The sequence below is a fragment of the Dromaius novaehollandiae genome, chromosome 1, assembly GCF_036370855.1.
Source record: "Dromaius novaehollandiae isolate bDroNov1 chromosome 1, bDroNov1.hap1, whole genome shotgun sequence".
Taxonomy (NCBI): Eukaryota; Metazoa; Chordata; class Aves; order Casuariiformes; family Dromaiidae; genus Dromaius; species Dromaius novaehollandiae.
In genome coordinates this window covers 14048788-14068110 of record NC_088098.1, presented here as the reverse complement: position 1 = coordinate 14068110, position 19323 = coordinate 14048788, and the positions used below count along the sequence as shown (strand labels likewise).

Below are 19323 nucleotides of genomic sequence, written 5' to 3'. Positions count from 1 at the left end.
GTTTAGCAGATAGACTGACTAGAACAGGAATCAGAGGATACACCTCTGGGTGGTAACAGTGTGAAAAGATAGATATGATTAGTGGCCTGTCACACGAAGCAGTGGTAGGACACGTTTTCTTCGCTTTATACTACATATCAATGAACTGGAAGAAGAATATGCACTAAGGTGATCAATTACAGATGATTCAAAACTGCAGGGGGCAATAAAATTCTACATGACATGGAAGGACCAGGAACAGAGAGAGATAAATGGCTACGCGGTTCAGCGCAGAGAAATTAAAGATAATAAGACTGGGAACAAAATTAATCAAACTCATTTCAATTAATATATTTTGCAAAGTTATTGAATCTTTTCAATAACATTAGTTTGGCAAAAAGTTTTAAAGGATGTAACAGATAGCTGTTATAGATTATGACCCATAAAAGAAACAGGTGATTGCTGTGTTCAGTCAGGTTTAATATAGATCCCAGAATGCATAAACAACTGCAAGCATCAAAAAAAGGAATACCTCCTTTTCAGGTTGCTTCAATAATAGAGATGAACGCTGCAGTGGAAAGAAGATAAATCTGCTAATTTTCCTCCTAAATCTCCTATCTAGAGAACCACTCAGGTTCCTGTACTATAATAGAAGGAGGCAACTAGCTATTGTTACAAAATAATCTGAATTTTCACCCTTTGAGAAAATTCGTGTGAAGTTAAGGCATTAATTTTTATTAACAGATTAATCAAAGGTTCAGCTATTCTTTATATGTTATTTAAGTCTTTACACCATTACCTACTACAATAGCAAATGACTGGCTGGGAGAGAGCACCACAGGCAGAGGTATGTGGTGCTCTCTACAAAGAAAGGTTTTCATTTTAGCAGTTTTGTTAGAACTAGTAAAAAGCACATATGGTTTGAAAAAGGGTAATGAGACAGAACTTTTGATGGTGAATATAGGATACAGCAATATTAGTAACTTAAAATAGGAATGATTTACCATTTTCATGGGTGTATTTATGTACTTTTTATTACTTTTACCAAGGTAGTATGCTAAAAAATATGGTAATTTGTTCAGATTGTAATACATTGTGATTAAGTAGAAAGAAAAGTCATTTTGAGATTTAAAACAACAGAATATCTTAAAAGACAACTTGTTTTCACTTTGAAGTATTTAATATACATGTACTACACTGCATAACATTACAACGTTATGAAGTTATATTAAATAACACAATACCGTACGCTGTCGGTTCCCCAATGTCAGAAACGTATAGTCAAAACAAATAATCTGCATATTCATTAGCTCTGTGCGTGAAAAAGGCACAAAATTAGTTGTTTTGAAGATAAGGAGTATTCTAACAAGCCATTCTTTAAAGTAACATCACAAAACCCATCATATGCCTGCCATGTTGAGATTACCAGCATGCAGTAACTTGCTGGGAGTTAGAAATTAGTCTGATTTTTATCAACATAGATCACTTATTTTCTTATATTGTTTTTGCTGGGCAAACACAACTCTCTAAAACACTGTGCAAGACTACTTAAAAACACACATCCAACAAATTTTATAGAACTAAACCTGATTTGGAAACTAGACAGGCATAACTGTACTGTCCCTCATAAACGTAAACAGTAATCTGTTGAAGGAGAGAGTTAGAGAAAGTTCTCAAAGATAGCTTTCCAATGCTGTTTCGTTAAAGTCTCATCCCTCCCCTTAAAGCAATCAATTGTTTGCAAAAGATCCTGGAAGCAAAATGAAAAGAGTCCATCTCTGTTCAGTAATGCAAGGTCTACTACAAGGAAAGCCAAGGCCTGAAATGGAGTAAATCTACACTGAATTCACTGCAAGGCAAGAATAGGCATAAACCAAAGAGAGCACTGTAAATTAATCTCTTTGAGTAACCTGGCATGCGGTACCAACACTGGAAGACCATGCAGACACATAGGCCCTACAATCTATTCAGTGGTTGTCTACTAACCATCTCTGCACTGCCATCTCCAGACTGATCCTTCTTCCCGAACCTGCAGCCAGAACACTTCAATACGATCTACTTGACATGGGCTGGCCCCAAATCCTTCTCTAACTAAAACTGCTTCTTACAACAGGTCCCTTCTACCAGCACACATTTTTTGCCATAACAAGATTCAGCTTGCACAGTAAGTTTCCTTCTGTAATTGTAATTTTATGAGATTATCTTCCCATTCTTCGCGTTATATTAATACTTGGAGGTATATTAGTACGGTTTTTGAATACTTCTCTCCTGCATCATGAATCATTTCTAGAACCGTCATTTCTACAGAAACTGGGGGGTTTCTTTGTTTTTGTTTTTCATATAGCTAGCTATTTTTGATACCCAATTTACATTACACTTTTCCCATTTACACGAGAGGTAACAACAGCTTAGCAATAGCCAAATATAAAGTGCTAAAAGGAAATAAGACATTATCTGCATCTACTTAGCACACAACAACAAAGATGCCTGCAGGATAGAGTAGAAAAGTGGATTAGGAGGACGTAAGGGAGGAATCAGAACAACTACAGAGGCAATTAGAAACTACAAGAGTGAGTTTATTAGTTCAACTCTCCAAAATATATATTAAAAAAAATCAGTCACAAGCACTTTTGAGCCATAGACATAGGCTCTTTATTCATTAGTAAGAGTTAAGTAAACGAATTAATTTCTTTTACTTCTAATAACTATATTCAGATGCACACAGACAAGAAAATATCACTCACTGGCAGTTCTGGGCTTTCTTCTTCCTTTTTTAGTTCACGTTCTTTATTTCTTCTCATCTCAAATTGTGTTCCACTCTTATAACTACTGGATAAAACTGTATACAGAAACTTTGAGATAGGTGCTGTCACTATACACTTATGCAATAATCACGAGAGGATTCAAATCCTGACTACTGTATATTTCTTATATACTATTTCATCTAGTGTGTAACGCATGGAGTTGATGGAATCTACTTATTTCTACAGCTTCACAATATCCAATCAAAGCCAGACTCCAAAATCCACTAGCAGACTTCAATGGCTAAAATAATCTGCACTTCCCAATTTATATGCATAGTCCATCTTTCTGAGAACTCTTGAGCTTTCCAGTGAAAGAGAACACACACTTTCACGCTCTCTAGTTGGCATACAAGAGTAACATTGCATTTTACAATACATTGGCTGGTGATTATTCAAGTGTGACTGGAACAGTTTCAAGGTCAGTTGTACTACTTTGTGTTCTTAGTCTATGTTGATTTCTCCCATTTTTGATAGGGGAAAAGCCTTGAGTTGAAAACGTGCACGTCATTGTTTCAGCTCCACAGCTTATCATCTCATTTTTCATATTGCTCTGGAAGGACCTGTCACATAATTTCTCTCAACAATATGGAAATCTATCTCAAGAAAACAAAGTCAACGGGAATGTTCTGCTGCTGTTACTACTACTATTTGCCAAGCAAAGACAACATTACTATATAAGATCCAGAAATGAACAGAAATTTTTGCTAAGAAGTCTTCAGGATGACTGCCTGCTAATTCAGACCACCATGACAAACAGAACCCAACCATTTGTGAATGTACCACAAAACGAAGAGACCCACACATGCCACAGCAGAACATACATACGCACACAAAAAGAATGAGCCAGCTACAGCAAAATAGCTACCTGTGACCTCTTTACTCACTACAAATCTTATCTTGGAGCCCAGTATCTAGCTCTACCTTAGCCCATTTTCAGCATTTTCCGGAACAAAAAACTACAGTGTTTCCCAGACTGCCAACATTATTAAAAATCAAAAATCCTTTGTAAAGATCATTTTTATTGTAACATGGAACTAGAACAAACATCTCCCAAAAAATGAATATATAAAAATGAAGGAACACCAGATTCTTATAAGCTGCATATATGGTCATAGGCCTACACACGTATGTAACTATATATACATACACATACATGTGTATATTTACACACACACACATATATATACATATGCCTACAAACATACACCCACACCTATATCTCCCCTACACACACACACACACACACACACACACACATATATATATTGCAGAAGCACTACCACCACATGCAGCTTTATGATCATCAAGAATTTGTCTGTGGGCAATAAATAGCTCATTTTTAACTAAGATAGATCATATAAAATATGATTATATATCATTATATACCTACTAGGAAATGCTACTAGAAATATCCTAGCTACAACCAAAAGCCAAAACATGTGCATCAAAAATTCAAAATTGGACTTGTGAATTGTAATTCACACTAAACATCAAATTCTGCACTGTTTTAAGTTTGTATAGCAAGAGAATCAATGAGCAGATGTAGAAAAGACATTATTTTGTGGCAACTGTTTCAAAAAATACTGAAAGGATATTATGTTTCACACTTTAATAAAGCCATCAATAACTATATTCAAATTTTGTATTCCTATTCATATTCCTATGTGAAATTTAGGAAGTTCAATACAGAAGCAAAATGAAATTTATATTAGTTTAAAAACAATAATGAAAGTCTCACTTTAGCCACAATGACTGTAATCCTAAGAACAGTGTAAGTTTTCCTTCCCTCCATTCCAAAATATTTTACCTTTACCTTTAAATTTGACTAGCTGGGAAAGTATTTCTATCTAATAAGGTATTAAAAGTCAAATGGATAGGTTTAAACTTATCTTAACTCTGACTTTTTAGCTTTTGTAACCAAGTTTTGTACTACGACAACACTCAAAAAAAATAAAAAAAAACTAATTTTAATTTTGATTTTTAACATCAGCCACTACCACATAGCCCATAACATCTGTCAGATCACGAAGGAAGAAAAAGTGATGTTGGATTATAATTTTTAAGTTTATATGAAATATGGAATTTTTAACAGCTCATAGTTTATTCACAGTTCCATTTTATCAGAATGTCCTATAACTCACTGAAGTATTAAATCTGGTCTAGTTGGAAACAGTACTGTTTCCAAAGTTCTACTCTGCTGGCACCAATCTCATTAAGACACAGCAGAAAAAGAAAAAAAGCCACCATTGATAACACTGTATTGAAGAAGCCTCATGACAATTACCGTACAGAGAAGCACCAATTCAAGAACTACAAAAACGCAGTTTCTACTTCCTTCCACAAGTGTTTCCTGTAGATATCTTCCAACATGGTCTAACTCAGTCATCTTGTTTATTAATTATTTTGACATAAACTTACACTGCTAAGCGACTAAACAAGTTATCTAAATACAGTGTGTTATTTCTAGTCTCTCCAGATTTTCACTTGGGTTGCAGAACCACTTGATTCTGCGATAGCCTCTTAGCAGAACTAGCTGTAACTTCAGCACTGAGCCCTGGAAGCAGTCAAACACTGCAATACTCATTTTTCATACTCCAGGAGTGGTTTTAATCCAAGAATTATCAGATCAGCACTTATTTATATCTATCTTTCAGCAGTTAAAATCTAATGCACAAAAGGAACAGTCTGTTATCAGACAATAAAGTTGTTTTTACATGAACATATTGTCAGCATTCACGGATTATACCTAACTACTGTATCAGCTCATGAACATGAAGAATGCTCACTGCAAAGGCAGGTAGTAATACTTCAATGCCTAATCATTTTTTGCATTCATTTTTATAAGCATAAAAATCACTCTTATACGGCATGCTGTTCCATTATCAGGCAACAATACTAAACTCAGCTAATTCAGCTTTTGTTTCTTCTCCAAAGGTTAGTCCAGTAGAAAGAAATAATGTGAGATAGGACAGAACATGTAACACCTAGGTCATACAAAGAACGCATTAGTAGGATGCATGCAACTGCATATTACAAGAATAAATAAAACAATTATATTTTGTCCTTCTTTTACAAAGTCAATTCTATGTGTCAAAGGGATTATATTTTAACTAAATCATTAGGCAAAACAGTAAGTCAAACAACAAAGTTTGAGAGAGGCACAACAGCTACTTGCATGGAACTCAGATTCTTAGATGATTCATAGATACTCACCAAGATCTGTGTTAGGGCCAGCCAGTAGCTGCTTAAATTTGTCTAATCGGGATGCTTCTCTTTCAGTTAATGCAGGAGTAACTGAGGTATTATAGTCTGTCATTCCACTCACCAAGGGAGGCGTGGAAGTTTGTGGAAGGGACTGTGATCTCTGCATGGAAGAATTTTCACTAGCATTATCTGAAGGGAAAAAGCAGTGAAGGTTAGCCTCAGGCAGTGAGGAGGCTACTAATAACTTGAGTTTATCCTAATTCAGTGAATTTACACAGAATTACATTTTGGAGAAAATTCTCTCAAGTATAGCTCAAGTTTTGAACTTCAAATGACACAGGATGAGCAGGAGCAGCATTCTTCCTTCAAATAGTGTTCCACAATTAAAACACATCAATTAGAGATCATACCTTATTTAAGCATTAAATCATATTAACAGTAAGGAAATTTATTTCTAAAATCCCAATACTATTGAAGGGTGCTTCCCCACCATCACTACCATTGTTAAAAAAAAGCTGAGAAATCATTGCAAGAGGTTACTTTACAGTTAATAGGGAAAACACGGACCAGATCACATGAAGATGCACTTCCCAGTCCACATGAATGGTTTCTCTCATTTTTCAATATACTTTATACAGTACTGATCTCAAAAGAAAGTAAAAGTTAAACACCAAGAACATGAGAGTTACTGTTCCAAGGTATTTAATAATTACAGTATACCTGCACCCTACTTCCACAAAGCCTACCTGTACAAGAAAGAACATTATCAAAAGCTTCATATAAAAGGAAATGTTTGCCCTGAATGTAGAGCTGAAGTTTTGGTGAAGTTATCAAAAGGGAGGCAAGATGAACACCACCATAAGATGTTACTGAACTAGATTACAATCATTTAATAATTCCCAGGGTCTTCAACTAAGACATTTGTAACATTTGTTTGAGAAGCATTTTAATAATAAGCTTTTCACAACTGTACATTAATTGCATATTTTGATGCAGCTAACCATTAAAATATGCTCAATAGTACAACTTCCTCACAAAACTGAAGATGTATTAAACTGAAAATAAAAAAGGTAAGTATTATTCCCTCCCCCATGTATTTCTCACACACCTACTTTAAAGTTCAGTATGACATGGAGCATCTCCCTCAAATCAATTAATATTGATCATCAATATTTTCTTCTGGTATTAAGAAAAGGTTAGGAATGGGTTAATTCCCTAAAAGGAAAATACAACTCCCTAATTTGATTTTCAACATCTTTTTTCATTTCTTAACATACCTGATGAACTTGATGTATGACCTTCACTGACTGATTTAACAAGCCTATTATCACCATATGCAATTGAAGATAGCTCTGCAGATTCTACTTGTTTTTCTTCCTGTAGCTGTTCCTCCTGCAATTTATGCTGTTCTTGTAATTTGCTGTGATTCTGAATTACTTTGTGAGCTGTTTCCATGACCACTTCAGTATTTAAGTTTTCAGCAGCTATTGCTAAGAGTTCATCATCATCATCCCCAAGATCCCAAGCATCACTTGTGTTACTTTCAAATTCTTGGAAGGTGCTGACTTTCTTTAGTTTCACTGGAGTGGTAGGTGGTTTTGAACCTGTTTTTATCAAGCTGTTCCAAAAAAAAACAAAACAAAACAAAAAAAACAATACTTAAAGAACTGGTAACAGAGTAAGAGATACACAAGGATAGGCCAAATAACCAGAAATACGGGCTTGATATTCTGTAGGTAGCAACTACTCAGCTCCCTCCATACATATTGCCACTGCTTCCAACCACGACAGCATACAGTGGAAAACTTCCAAAATGGAGACAAGTAACCCCACTCTCCTTGATTTTTAATGGAAGCTGAACAGATCCTTCCCTCATTTGTGTCTTAAAAAATACACTTTTTCAAATTTGCAATTGCTGCTGGATAAAAACTAAATAATATATTTTTTCAACAGGTCCAAAAAGAATAAGAAACAAAAGACCAAAGACAAATAAAAAGAATCTTACTGGAATTATTTATAAGATAAAAAGGACACATTTTAGTTTTCTTACTTCATGAACTCCTATAGAGGTTTCAGACTTTTCAATGCAACTGCTGCGTAACAGTACATCAGCAGTAATCAAATCATCAAGTCTAGTCCTAAGTCATCACAAGCAATCACATAATGTAATCACTGTCATAAACAAATCAAGTTCCATTAGATCTATCATTCCTCTCCACTCAGGCATTCTAGCAAGAATCAGCTTCAGAAGTTTATTCTTCTTATAGTCAGGATATTTCTCCCAGTTACTAGTTTAAATGTACCCTGACAAGCTCATAACCTTTTGTCCCTCTGTCAAAGTGCAGAGGACAAATAGATGAACTAAGTATCTCTCCTTAGCTTGGCACCTGTCCTCATTTACAGCAATACAAAGCTATCGTATCTCCTTTCGGTCTGCAGCTAAATAAGGCATTAAGCTGAGTCAGTCTCCCAGTCTCCTCTGGGGGAAAAAAAAATGCCATTCACTTAATCATCCTTTATGATCAGCCCTTTCTTTCCACCCATACTAGTTAAATCTTTTTCTGTTAAAACAAGACAGCCAGAAACATCATTGGCAGCCAGAGACATCATAAACAAAGTTTTCACCAAGTTCTGATACAATGTCAATAATGTTACTGTTGCATGTTACTGGGAATCTCTTTCTCCAAGGGTCCTACAACTTCTGCCTTTTTCCCTGACTTGTCATTATCATCTAAAACAATAAAGTCTTTCTCCTCTCACATCATCATTTCAAGCAATGAGGTTTCAGTCTTTGTTCCTGGGTCTCTCTGTATAATTGTACGTTTTGAACTAAATCATCCCATATCTTTTCCTTCAATCCTTAAGGTCACATATTTCAACTGCCTTGTTTCTTGTGACTTTCCAAACCAGCCCCTGAAAGACTCCACTAGAAGTATCACCTCCAAGCTAATACTTTTCCTTCAAACATTAATGTTTTTCCTCATTGCCTTTAGTGACTCATTTACCAGTTGTACAATTTTCCCAAAATTCTCATTCAGCACCATTTTAACAGTAATGCTGGTTTTAAACGAGCTGTGACACATACCAGAAAGCCAGAAACAACTTTGTCCTTGACAAAGGTTAAAGCAAACTCTTTCCAAAAAGATTAAAAAAAAAAAAAAAAAGGAAGAGCAAAACTTAAAAAAGCAGAAGCTGTCAGAATGCAGTAATTCATTTTGCTAGACACCTCAGCAGGAGATGAAAATTGTTCATTAATTGCATTAATTATGGGTCATTAGCATGAAAATTATTTTTTGGATATTAATGATTTTTAATATAATTTTGCCATTTTCATGTATAGGGTGTTCTGATATCAAATAATCATAATTTGAGACAATAAATTTTTAAATGACTTCAAAATCTCTCCTACCCTACCTACAATCTTTTCGCTCACCAGCAAAACACTCACCTTTGCCTCAAAATGATCTATACTATAACCTGAATCACTTCAGGACTGGTTCTTAACAGCTTTCTTCTTTAGATAGAAAAAGAATTAGGCAGCCCATCAACAGGGAGATGCATACAGGAAAGCAGCTTATACTTGAAGAGTAAAATTCACCTGCTAAATTAAGATTAGTATTTACCATACAATTTTAATTTATAGGGCACTGCAAACAGATAACAAAAAATCGCAATCTTTTTCAGGCAAAACATTGAACAGCTTATTTGCTGCTCTCAAATGGTAAGAATCAGGAAGTTACAAATGAGCAGTTAGAACAAAGAAGTCAAGATTATAACAAAAATTGGAAAAGAAACATTAACAAGAGCTTTTTAGGCAACAGGGAAGAAAAGGAGGAAAGCAGCTAGAGGACATACAAATTACCATGCATACTGGAATATTAGGCTAACTTACGTTCCATGTAATAACGGATCGAAAGGCGGATGCTGAGCTCCATACACATGTTGGATACTAAGGGAAAAGAAAGAGAGCTATCACAAAAATAAGACACAAAAAGTTGAGCATTTTCTTAAGTAAATAGTAACCAATAAACTGAACTAAAAGAGGTTCCAGCAGTTTTCCATTTCAAAGAACCATGCCACCAAAAAAAAAAATGCAATTAAAGTATATACTAAAAAGTAATTCAACAAAATGCTACACTTGCCAAACAGAATCTCTTTTTAAGGGCTAGGCAAGCTTAGTCTGACTTATTTTTTCTGGCAAAGAATTAAAACAAGAAAAAAAGTTAACTCCACAATTAAAATCCACACTGCTTTTGAACTCTTTCGCATTTCTTATTTATCACTTCTTCACTTACCTCTTGCCAGAAATAAAATTAAATCTTTACAGACAAGATTTTGAGAAGTTTTATCTCTCTATGTCCCTGTGGCCCAAAATCTAATAGGTCAATTCCTAGCAGTTATTAAAGCACAAGGCTAGGAAGTTTAAATAAAAAAGACACAATATACAAAAGATGGTGTTTTAGAGAATCTAAGTCATGGGAATATTAAAGAAAAGCACTTTGAAATAACTAAGCTTGTAACTACAGATTTGTTTATTACAATCTCAATATTACAAAAATGCATGTTATCATGTGAGTAATAAAACGATCTCTTCAATATAAAAGTTAATTTTGTAGCTGAAACCTGGGAGGAAGCTATTTAAGACAAAACTACACGGAAAACAAAGCAAGCTGTGTGGCTTTATAATACAAAATATAAAATTACACAGATTATTGGTATAAAACTCTCCTCTTTTAACAGGAGCAAAGTACATGCAATGCTATAAGGTTTACCAAAACCTGTACTAAAAACCACACATAAGGAAATAAGCATGACCTCATGACAAATCAAAGCCAATCTCCAGACCATAAACATAAACAAATCCAATCTTGGTAAACTGAGATGGAACAAGCCAGAAAGACTGCAGTCATAATAAATCTTAGAAGGGGTTTAGATTTATACGAAAGAGGCAGTATTAACAGTTGCAAAATTAACCATAGAGATGACTGAGAAGTGTGGTTCACAGTCTGTTCGACTGTTATGTAACCTCATGCAAACCAAGAAGTCAATCCACTGTCAATCTTCCCATATGACTGTATGCCCTCCACGGTCAAGTGTCTGCTGGCACCTTTTTGAGTGCTATGATCATCAGAGTAAGTGTCACCACTCGCTTTCCACTTTGGCAAACAAAGGGATTCTACCTTTTCCTTCAGACACTCTAAGAATGAGCAGGAAGGGAATCCACCCACACTAAAAACAACAGCCCCCACCACCACCACCGCCTTCTCCACTGCTTCCCCATTATTGGAAAGTGCCTGCAAGTTACCTGCAAATCAAATAACTGGAACTATTCATAGACATATGTATATACGGGAGGAGAGTCAAAGATATATTTCACTCCCAAAGGGATTTAGTAAAACTACAGAGTAAGAAGTTGAGGAAGACAAAAACAGTCAGATGAGAAGAACTAATTTGTAACTAAAGAAACAAAACCACTACTGATTAGTGCTTATGGATAACAAAGACTGGAAGAAGTTAAACCATGACCAGAACTATTTTGCTGAATTTAAGTAAATAACAGGAAGGGTAAAGTTACCTTTACCTCAGAACCAAGAATACACATCATTCTTACAGAAAGAATGTAAGAAACAGAAATGTACTCTATTGTGTGGGCAGCTTAGGGATGGGAGCAGGGCTTGTACTGTTAAACACAAACGTGAGTTCCGGGGCTGATGCAGTGGTCAAAAGGGCTAAGGAGATTCTTGGATGTATTCGCCGGAAAATTTTGAATAGGAGACTGTTTTTGTAGCTCTTAGCATTGATCAAAATGACTTGGTCTACCATTCACACTTCAGGAAAACAGTTGAGAAATTGATGGTATTTGAAAATAGACTGCATGGGAAACTCCACTTTTTAGTAGTCTTACAAACTAAAACTATTCAAATTCATAAAGAAAATTTTAGCAGTTAATTAATCACTGTAAGCTTTGGTCACTGAACAAAAATAACACAGTTTTCCCATTTTTAATAAGACTTGATAACTAGAAACTGAGACTACACTAGACACAAAGCTTTCTATTTTTTTAAGTTACTAATTATCCCCACGAGCTTGAAACACTTTTCCAAGTTTGTGCACAGTTTGCTGTAATGAAAATATTTTTGTTCATAACTGTTTTTTTTTAAACATGCTTTTGTTAGCCTGCACTGAAAAGAAGCAGCACATCCACTCAAGGAGATTAAGAACCATTAATCTCTCCATTTGTCACTTGGAAATTTCTCAATCTTCTCAAACTTTGGCTAGTAACAAGGACATAAAATCCACCACTCAAATGGCTTGCATGTGGAAACCTGAATATATTGAACAGAAGATATGGTATAGAACTGTAGAACAGCTGTAGTTATTGCCTTGTCATTAACAAAACTGTTTATGCTTCCTTTTTAGCTATGGCCTTCAATTCAGCACAACATTTCTTCTCTCTCACCATCCAGTCATTTCTTACACAGGACCTATTCAGAAGCCTACTGAAACACCAACTCAAAAAGCCTCTGTTCACCCACTGACAACTTTCTAACACAAGTGAGCTTTATCTAAACCTCACGGAGACAGCCAGTTATCTTTGCTAAGATAAACGGAGTAGCCTAACACCGAAGTATTTCAGGCACTGAGCTAACAAGGGAAAACCCGCGGCGGGGCCCAGGAGGCCCGACACCAGCTCCCCAGCTGTGAGTTACAACCACGTCCCTCCCGGCGACGGCTCCCTTCGAGGCGAGCGAGGCTGCCGCGGCCCTGCGCACCGCCGCTCCCGGGGGCCAGCACCGCGGCCCTGCCGGGGCGGGCGGGCAAGACCAGCCCCCGCCGCCGCGGCCCGGGCCGAGCTCACCCGCGCGCGGGCCACCGCCGCCCGCCTCGCGCCCAGGCCCCGCGGCGCCCCGCCGGGACGGGCCCGCCGCCCCTCTCACCTGCCCGGCACCTTCGCGCCGCTCCGCTTCCAGAACTGCTTCCTGCCCCCATCGCTCGCCATGGCGGCCGTCACCTCATCTCCCCCGACAGCGCGGCGCAGCGGCCCCTCCGCCCCGTTTCGCAGCCCCGACCCGCTGCCTCAGGGCTTACTCCCCCCCGGGCCCCTCCACAGAAACGGGACAGCGCGCCGCCATCTTGGGACTAGGAAACAACCCCGTTCCTCATTCGCCCACCAGGGCTGCCCCGCGGCTCCAGCCAATCAGAAGTGCGGGTACTGCCGGGCGGGTCGGATTCGCCCAATGGCGGTTAGCGAGTGCTGGGCGGCCGCTGCTGGGGGAGACCGGGGTGGCGTCCGTCTTGGGTGACGGAGCCGCCCGCCCCTCCTGTAATGGCGGCGGCCATGGAGGCGGTGCTGCCGGCAGCCACGGCCGCTCCGCCCCTCGCCGCGGCCGGGAGCCTCGGCGGCGCCTGGGAGCCGCCTCCTCGCCCAAGCCCTTTCCAGCGTTGTGCCGGGGCGCTCGGTGCCAGCCCGCCGTGGTGCACCGACCCCCTCGCGGCTCCGGGCTGTGGTCAGCCGAAGCGTTTCTGTAAAGGCGGTTTTACTTCGCTCTTCTCTGATGCTTGCAGGCGTTCAGCCCTCTACGCTGAGCCGGGAGGTGTGCGGTGGGGTTCACTCGGGGTGCTCTTTGTGAAGAAGGCAAAATTTGCCCTGCCGATGGCAGGATGCGTGGATGAAGGCTGCAGCAGGAAAAGGGCAGATTTCTGTCAAATTGGAATTAACGTGGTTTTATACAGATTTGTCCACTTTAATTTTTCCAGTTACATAATCACTAAAAGCAAAATTCCTTATCCTGTTACCCCCCCCCTTTTTTTTTTGTAACTTTTGCGACCCCAATACCCTTTCTGTAACTTTTTTGGCCTTAAAGTTCTCTTAAAGATTAGGCTTCATGTTGCATCCATATTTTTTGTTTGTTTGATGTGGTACAAGATGGAAGGGGTTTTTAATTATTTGTAGAGCTCTCAGCAATACTGATCCAAAGGCATCTCGCTTTGCTGCAAACTAAATAGACTCCTTTTTACACTACTTTTTGGAATATGGTTTCTAAGAAACTAAATGCTGATTTACAAAGGTTTTTTGATTCATCCTAATGGTGACCTAATTTAATGTGTGTCTGTGGACAGGGAACATTCTGGTGTAATTAACTCATAGTTGATGTGTAGTATGAAGCCAGTTCTGTAACCTAATATTCATCCATTATGCTATATTTCAATCACAAGTTTCTTATTATGAATAAAAAATAGTGACTGAAGTTTTCTGCCTCCTTTGGGACTTCCCTTGGCAGTTATAGTCTAAGAACTGACAAAACTAAAATCTGTTTCTTTAGGAGATCTCACAAGATCACGGTCCACAAGTGAAGATTGCATGTCCCAGAAATTTCAATGCTACTTATAGATGGATATCCTATGGGTAGTATCCTCTTCTCTATTTGTGTCCTTTAAATAGGATCCCTATTACAGGTTCTGAAAATATAAGCATTTTGTAATATGTTGGGACCTCAAGTATCAGCAGCTTTAACAGAATACACTAGAAGTGTAATGAAGTATGAAGTACACCCGTTAGGTAAGGTAAAAATTAAACCTGTATGGTCACAAATGAATTATTGCTTGGTCTAAGCTAGTTAAATTTAAATTAGACCCATTGCTGTCAGTGTACAAAAAAGAGCAACTTTTGATTGTGTCAGTCAAATAAAAACAGTGATAAATCCATAAAAGACACATGCTATCATTAGCCATAATATCATTGTTGAGACTATATTTCTGTCCTTTTATTTGTTGATTGTTGATACAAGTTAAAGGGAAACTTAATTAGTTTTAGCCTAGGCCATCTGTACTCTTTGTAAAACTTTACCTGAATTCTGAACCAAAGCCACTTAACTTTTGTGTAAATCCAGTGCAGCCAAATGGAACTTCCGTTTCATTTTAAAAGTGGAGGATTTATTGAATTACATAGTCAAGTCAGCACAATGTTCACAGTATTATTTAATTTTCATTACATTCAGTGTATCTTAAGTTGTGCCTAAATTTTCAGTGTGGTGCAGAATTTTATACTGGAAACTCAGAGCTGTTGCATTGATTTGTTCTAGTGAGTAGTCCTGATAAAACTGACCTGCAAATGGAGCTACAATGGTATAGTGAAGATTAGAAAGTACACCTTCACAAAATCTCTGTCAGTGTTACTGTGGAGAGTTTCTGCCAGTTTAGACCCTCCTTGGGACTGAAGTCGTCCAGAGTTGGACCGGGCCCTCTCTGTTGCTGACTTTCAAAAAGACAAGGACACTATTTTCATTCACTTTTCATTCACTTTTGTATTTCTTTTCATTATTCTGTGTTTTTATCTCTGACCCAAACCTGTGTTGCCAAGGCTGTGGAGATGGAAAGAATATGAAAGGAGGAACCTTTTGAGACCCCATCAGGCAGTATGTTTACAATTCTTGTCTATCACTTAAGGTGATATGACCACAAAGAATATGTCCTTGAAAAGAACATAAGAATCGTAACAAGGTAAGTTCATAGCTATACATTACTTGGAAAGAGTAGGAAGCCTGAACATGTATTTTAGCAGTGTTCCTGTTTAAATTTTTAGCCCCACCTCAGGAGTGTAATGTGCAGTCAGGCTCTTTATTACATTTGAGAGGGAGATCTGCCAATGTTTGGGAGCTGCTTTGGTTATACAGGTAGACTCTTCTGTGGAGGTGCCGTGTATGTTCGAAAAAGAAGCTTTTCTGATGACATATGGGAAAGCATAGAGTGATTCTGAACAAAATTAAGCTGACAAAAGCACTACCATGATAACTTAACTACATTCACACCGGAAAGATTTACTGATAAAGCTGTGTAAGCTAGGGAGTGTATTCTCTCATGCTTATCCTTACATCACTGTGTCAGCAACGCTGTATAATGCAGAGCAAACTGTAAGGTGTGGTTTCAAGTGACTTATTCAAAGAGATAACAAGACTCTGTGTGTGTACATATTTGTTTGTTTTAATTAATGAGAAAAAAATAGACTGAAGTGAAATGAGTCACTTCCATATTGAAGCATTACTTTCTGCACATATTTTTGCTGCTTCATATAACTAGTGGAAGTACTTCTGAATGTAGCCTTCTAAGTGTGGCTGATCAGTGTAAATGCCCTTCTACTTAGCCATTATTATACACCTTCTTTATTGTAAATATCATGGGAAAAGTAGCTTTTTAAGAGAAAACTGAAAAAAGGGAGTGAGATTGCTGAGCAAACTAGCTCAAGAACAGCATTCTGTGCAAAAAGGAAAGGGTAGTACAAACAGAGCCAGTTATACTAGAAAAGACAATAATCTCAGAGGGTACAATACTTTGACAAAAGGACACAGGGGCAAGGCAAGATAAATGGGAAAAGTAGTCATGTAGAACCATAAATGAAAGAACAAAGGGATGTTATAAAAGAGGGATAGCCAATAGCTAGATTGAAAGAGGTTAGACATGGTCTGGTAAATCACATATTCGCACCAGCTGTTTCTGTGCAGTGAAGAGTAAAAGTGTGCATGACACATGGGTCAGGAGGAGCATATGAGTCCTATGGACAGAGAGAAAAAGTCCATTCTCTGACACACTACAGGGAGAAGCAGCAAGATTTGAACAAAACCTGAATACTGAATGTGAATAAGAAGTGTCCAAAAATGACAAGTAAATGCAAATTTCAATAAGTAAAAGGCAGTCTAGAAAAGAAATGAAGAGGTTTGGAAGCAAGGGTGATTTCAGCTTTGCTCCTGATTGGCTCAACCTGATGGCTGGACAATTAGAAAGAGATTCATAAGACAGGCTGAAATGTAGGTTTGGCCCAAATTAGTTTTTTTAGTATTTGAGGAGAGATGAAATCCTAAGATTATCTATTGCTAAAAGGTGGCCTTACATAAAAGGTAAGACCAAAAGTATAATACTGGGAAGCCCTGTGATGTATTGATGTATTGATTTGTAAGCCCCACATGAACCCCGCTGCAATGAACCAGGTGACAGAGTACAGATGAAATGGGACCCAGCTACTAGGAGTAAAGAGGTTGGAATGAGAACGGGAAGGAAAGAATGTGAAAGACCTGAAAAGCATAGTGGGACAACTTTTTAAGGTGGGGTTGTTCTAAGGAATGCTAGTCTATAGAGTAGACACCTAAGAGAAGAGTTTGTGATCTGATCATGGTGAGAATCTAATTACTGCAGCAGACTATGGTCTATAGATACACTTCTTGATGAGGTGCTGTGAGGAAAGCTGGCACCCAAGAAAAGTAGAAAAGTTAAAAGGAGAATATGACAAAAGGAATACTGAAAGCATAGCCAAAGATAAAGGAAAGCAGCAGAGTCTCATGCAGGCTAGAGGGAGTAGTCTGAATAAAAGCAGAAAGATAAGGAGAATGAACATGAAACAAGATGTGGTACTTGGAGAAAGTCAGTGTGAGCCCTTCAGCTCTCTGTAGTATGTAAGCATTTCAGGTGAAAAAACATGGGATAACTTCATTTGGGAGATGAGCAAAAAAGGCCAATCAGGAGGGCAGTGCTGAAAGGTGGAAGAAAGCAGGAGAAGAATTGACATGAGAGAGCTAATGGCCAGGAGAAGTCATCACTGCAGACAGACAGAAGTCATCATAGCATTTTGTAACTTTTTCTCTGCAAGTGACCTTCTCTGTTACAAGTGAATTGAACAGGATCTTGAAAAAAGGGTGGACTTCCAAAAATACACTTGCAGTGACAGTGCCCAGGTGTAGAATTATGCACACTCTGTATTAAGTAACAGTGAAAAAAGAGTACTGAAACAGAAAGGAGCATAAATTTGTGCTGTTCTCTGGATAAATGTCTCTGTCCCTCGTTTCTCCTTCTACATGAGTAATTGATGTGAGTAGGTTTAAAAATCTGTGATTCACTAAAATACCAGTAACAGTGTTCATGTTTACGTTTAATGAATTTTTTTTTAGGTGAAGATTGTTTCTTCAGACCTGGAGAAAAGTTTTCTCATCATTATTTACTTTTTGGTGATCCTGTGGTTATTGTAACTGCTGATATAGACCTAGACTGATGTGTGGTATATAAAACCTATGATGAATCTGCATGTAGACTTTCTCCTTTGACCCTTCTTCAGTGTCGGAAACCTACGTTTTTTAAGTACTTTATAAAAGTGATGTTTCTCCTCCTTGTATCTCAAATCTTCCCATGTACTGAAGAGGAATGGAGACATGCTACCACACAGAAATTTTTATTTTGATCTTCAGCAGATCTTTTCGTATGTTAGAGTGCATAAACACTTTTGAAATTCCTTTTGTAGTTTTTCCTTGGACATCTATACCTAATTTGAATCTACCAGAGACTTCTCTTTTTATCCCTCAAACCCAGCCTTTTTCATGCCTTTCATGTCCGTGGGTAGGATTAGTTCTTGTTGCTGTTCCCTGAGGACAGCAAAGCCTTTACTGTGCTATTCAACATTTCTCTCTCAATTAATTTCTCGTTGATCCAATTGTATATTAAAAGGTAATTAAGTCTCACTGTTTGCTTTTTAATCCATTTCTGGATTTCTGTGTCTAACAGTTGAAATGTACGCTTAAACTGAAAACAGCCTTCTTCTCTCTTTTTTTTAGTGTCCCACACGCTTTCAGAACTGAAATCCTATTAAAATAATTTGTTGAGAAAATCATTAATGGATATAGTGTGTTCAAATAGCTTAGGGTGAATGATAAATACAGGGTAGCATACAGACTCACAGTTGGCCTTGCAGTATGTTACAGAGTTATCATTTCCAAAAATATCTTCAGTATAGTTATTATTCAAGTGAGTTATATCAATATCATGGTTTTTTGTTAAAAAGGAATAGAATTTGTTACTTTAGAGGTATGTTTATGTTAGCTCTCCTTAATTGTTCCTTGTTCCTTGAATTTTTATTGCTGTTTGTGTTTTGTTTATGTTTTTTTTTAAGAGCAGATGTAAATAAGAGTGATGAGTGTAATGAACATAAGGCAGTAGGAGTTCTAGTAACAGGATCCTTTCAGCATGCTTTTCACTAGCAAAGAATGAGTGCTACTTCTGTTATATTGTTGGCTGAGTTACGCATTTTACTAGCAGAAGTATTGGAAAGGATTATGATTTATTAACAGAACAGTTGAAAGCTTGGTGGAAGAGACATAAGAAAAATTGCAGTGCAAAGAAAACAACAGTAACGTCAGAATATTTAGATGAAAAACATTATGAAATTTAGTGTAGACTTATTGGATAAAGTAACAAAATAATTTATTATACATTTGTTTTTAAGTTTTGCTGCTCCTTATACAGGAGGATTAGCATACCATTAACACTCTGTTAATGAATTGGATTTACAAAGCACTCA

General features: G+C 37.6%; 1 protein-coding gene across 4 annotated transcripts in view; it reads right to left on the bottom strand.

The window, feature by feature from the left end:
- Nucleotides 1-13182, bottom strand: part of TBC1D22A (TBC1 domain family member 22A) — a 193342-nt gene extending 180160 nt beyond the window's left edge. The window contains exons 1-4 of one of the 4 annotated variants that reach the window (XM_026095361.2): nt 12926-13182; nt 9880-9936; nt 7265-7605; nt 5997-6176 (exon numbers count right to left, since the gene is read on the bottom strand). In XM_026095361.2, coding sequence (XP_025951146.2) covers nt 5997-6176; nt 7265-7605; nt 9880-9936; nt 12926-12987 — 640 coding nt within the window. In that variant the 5' untranslated portion in view covers nt 12988-13182. The remainder of the gene's footprint in view (nt 1-5996; nt 6177-7264; nt 7606-9879; nt 9937-12925) is intronic. The other 3 variants (XM_064506146.1, XM_026095360.2, XM_026095358.2) reach the window with 3 other exon arrangements.
- Between the last annotated feature and the right edge of the window lie 6141 nt (nt 13183-19323).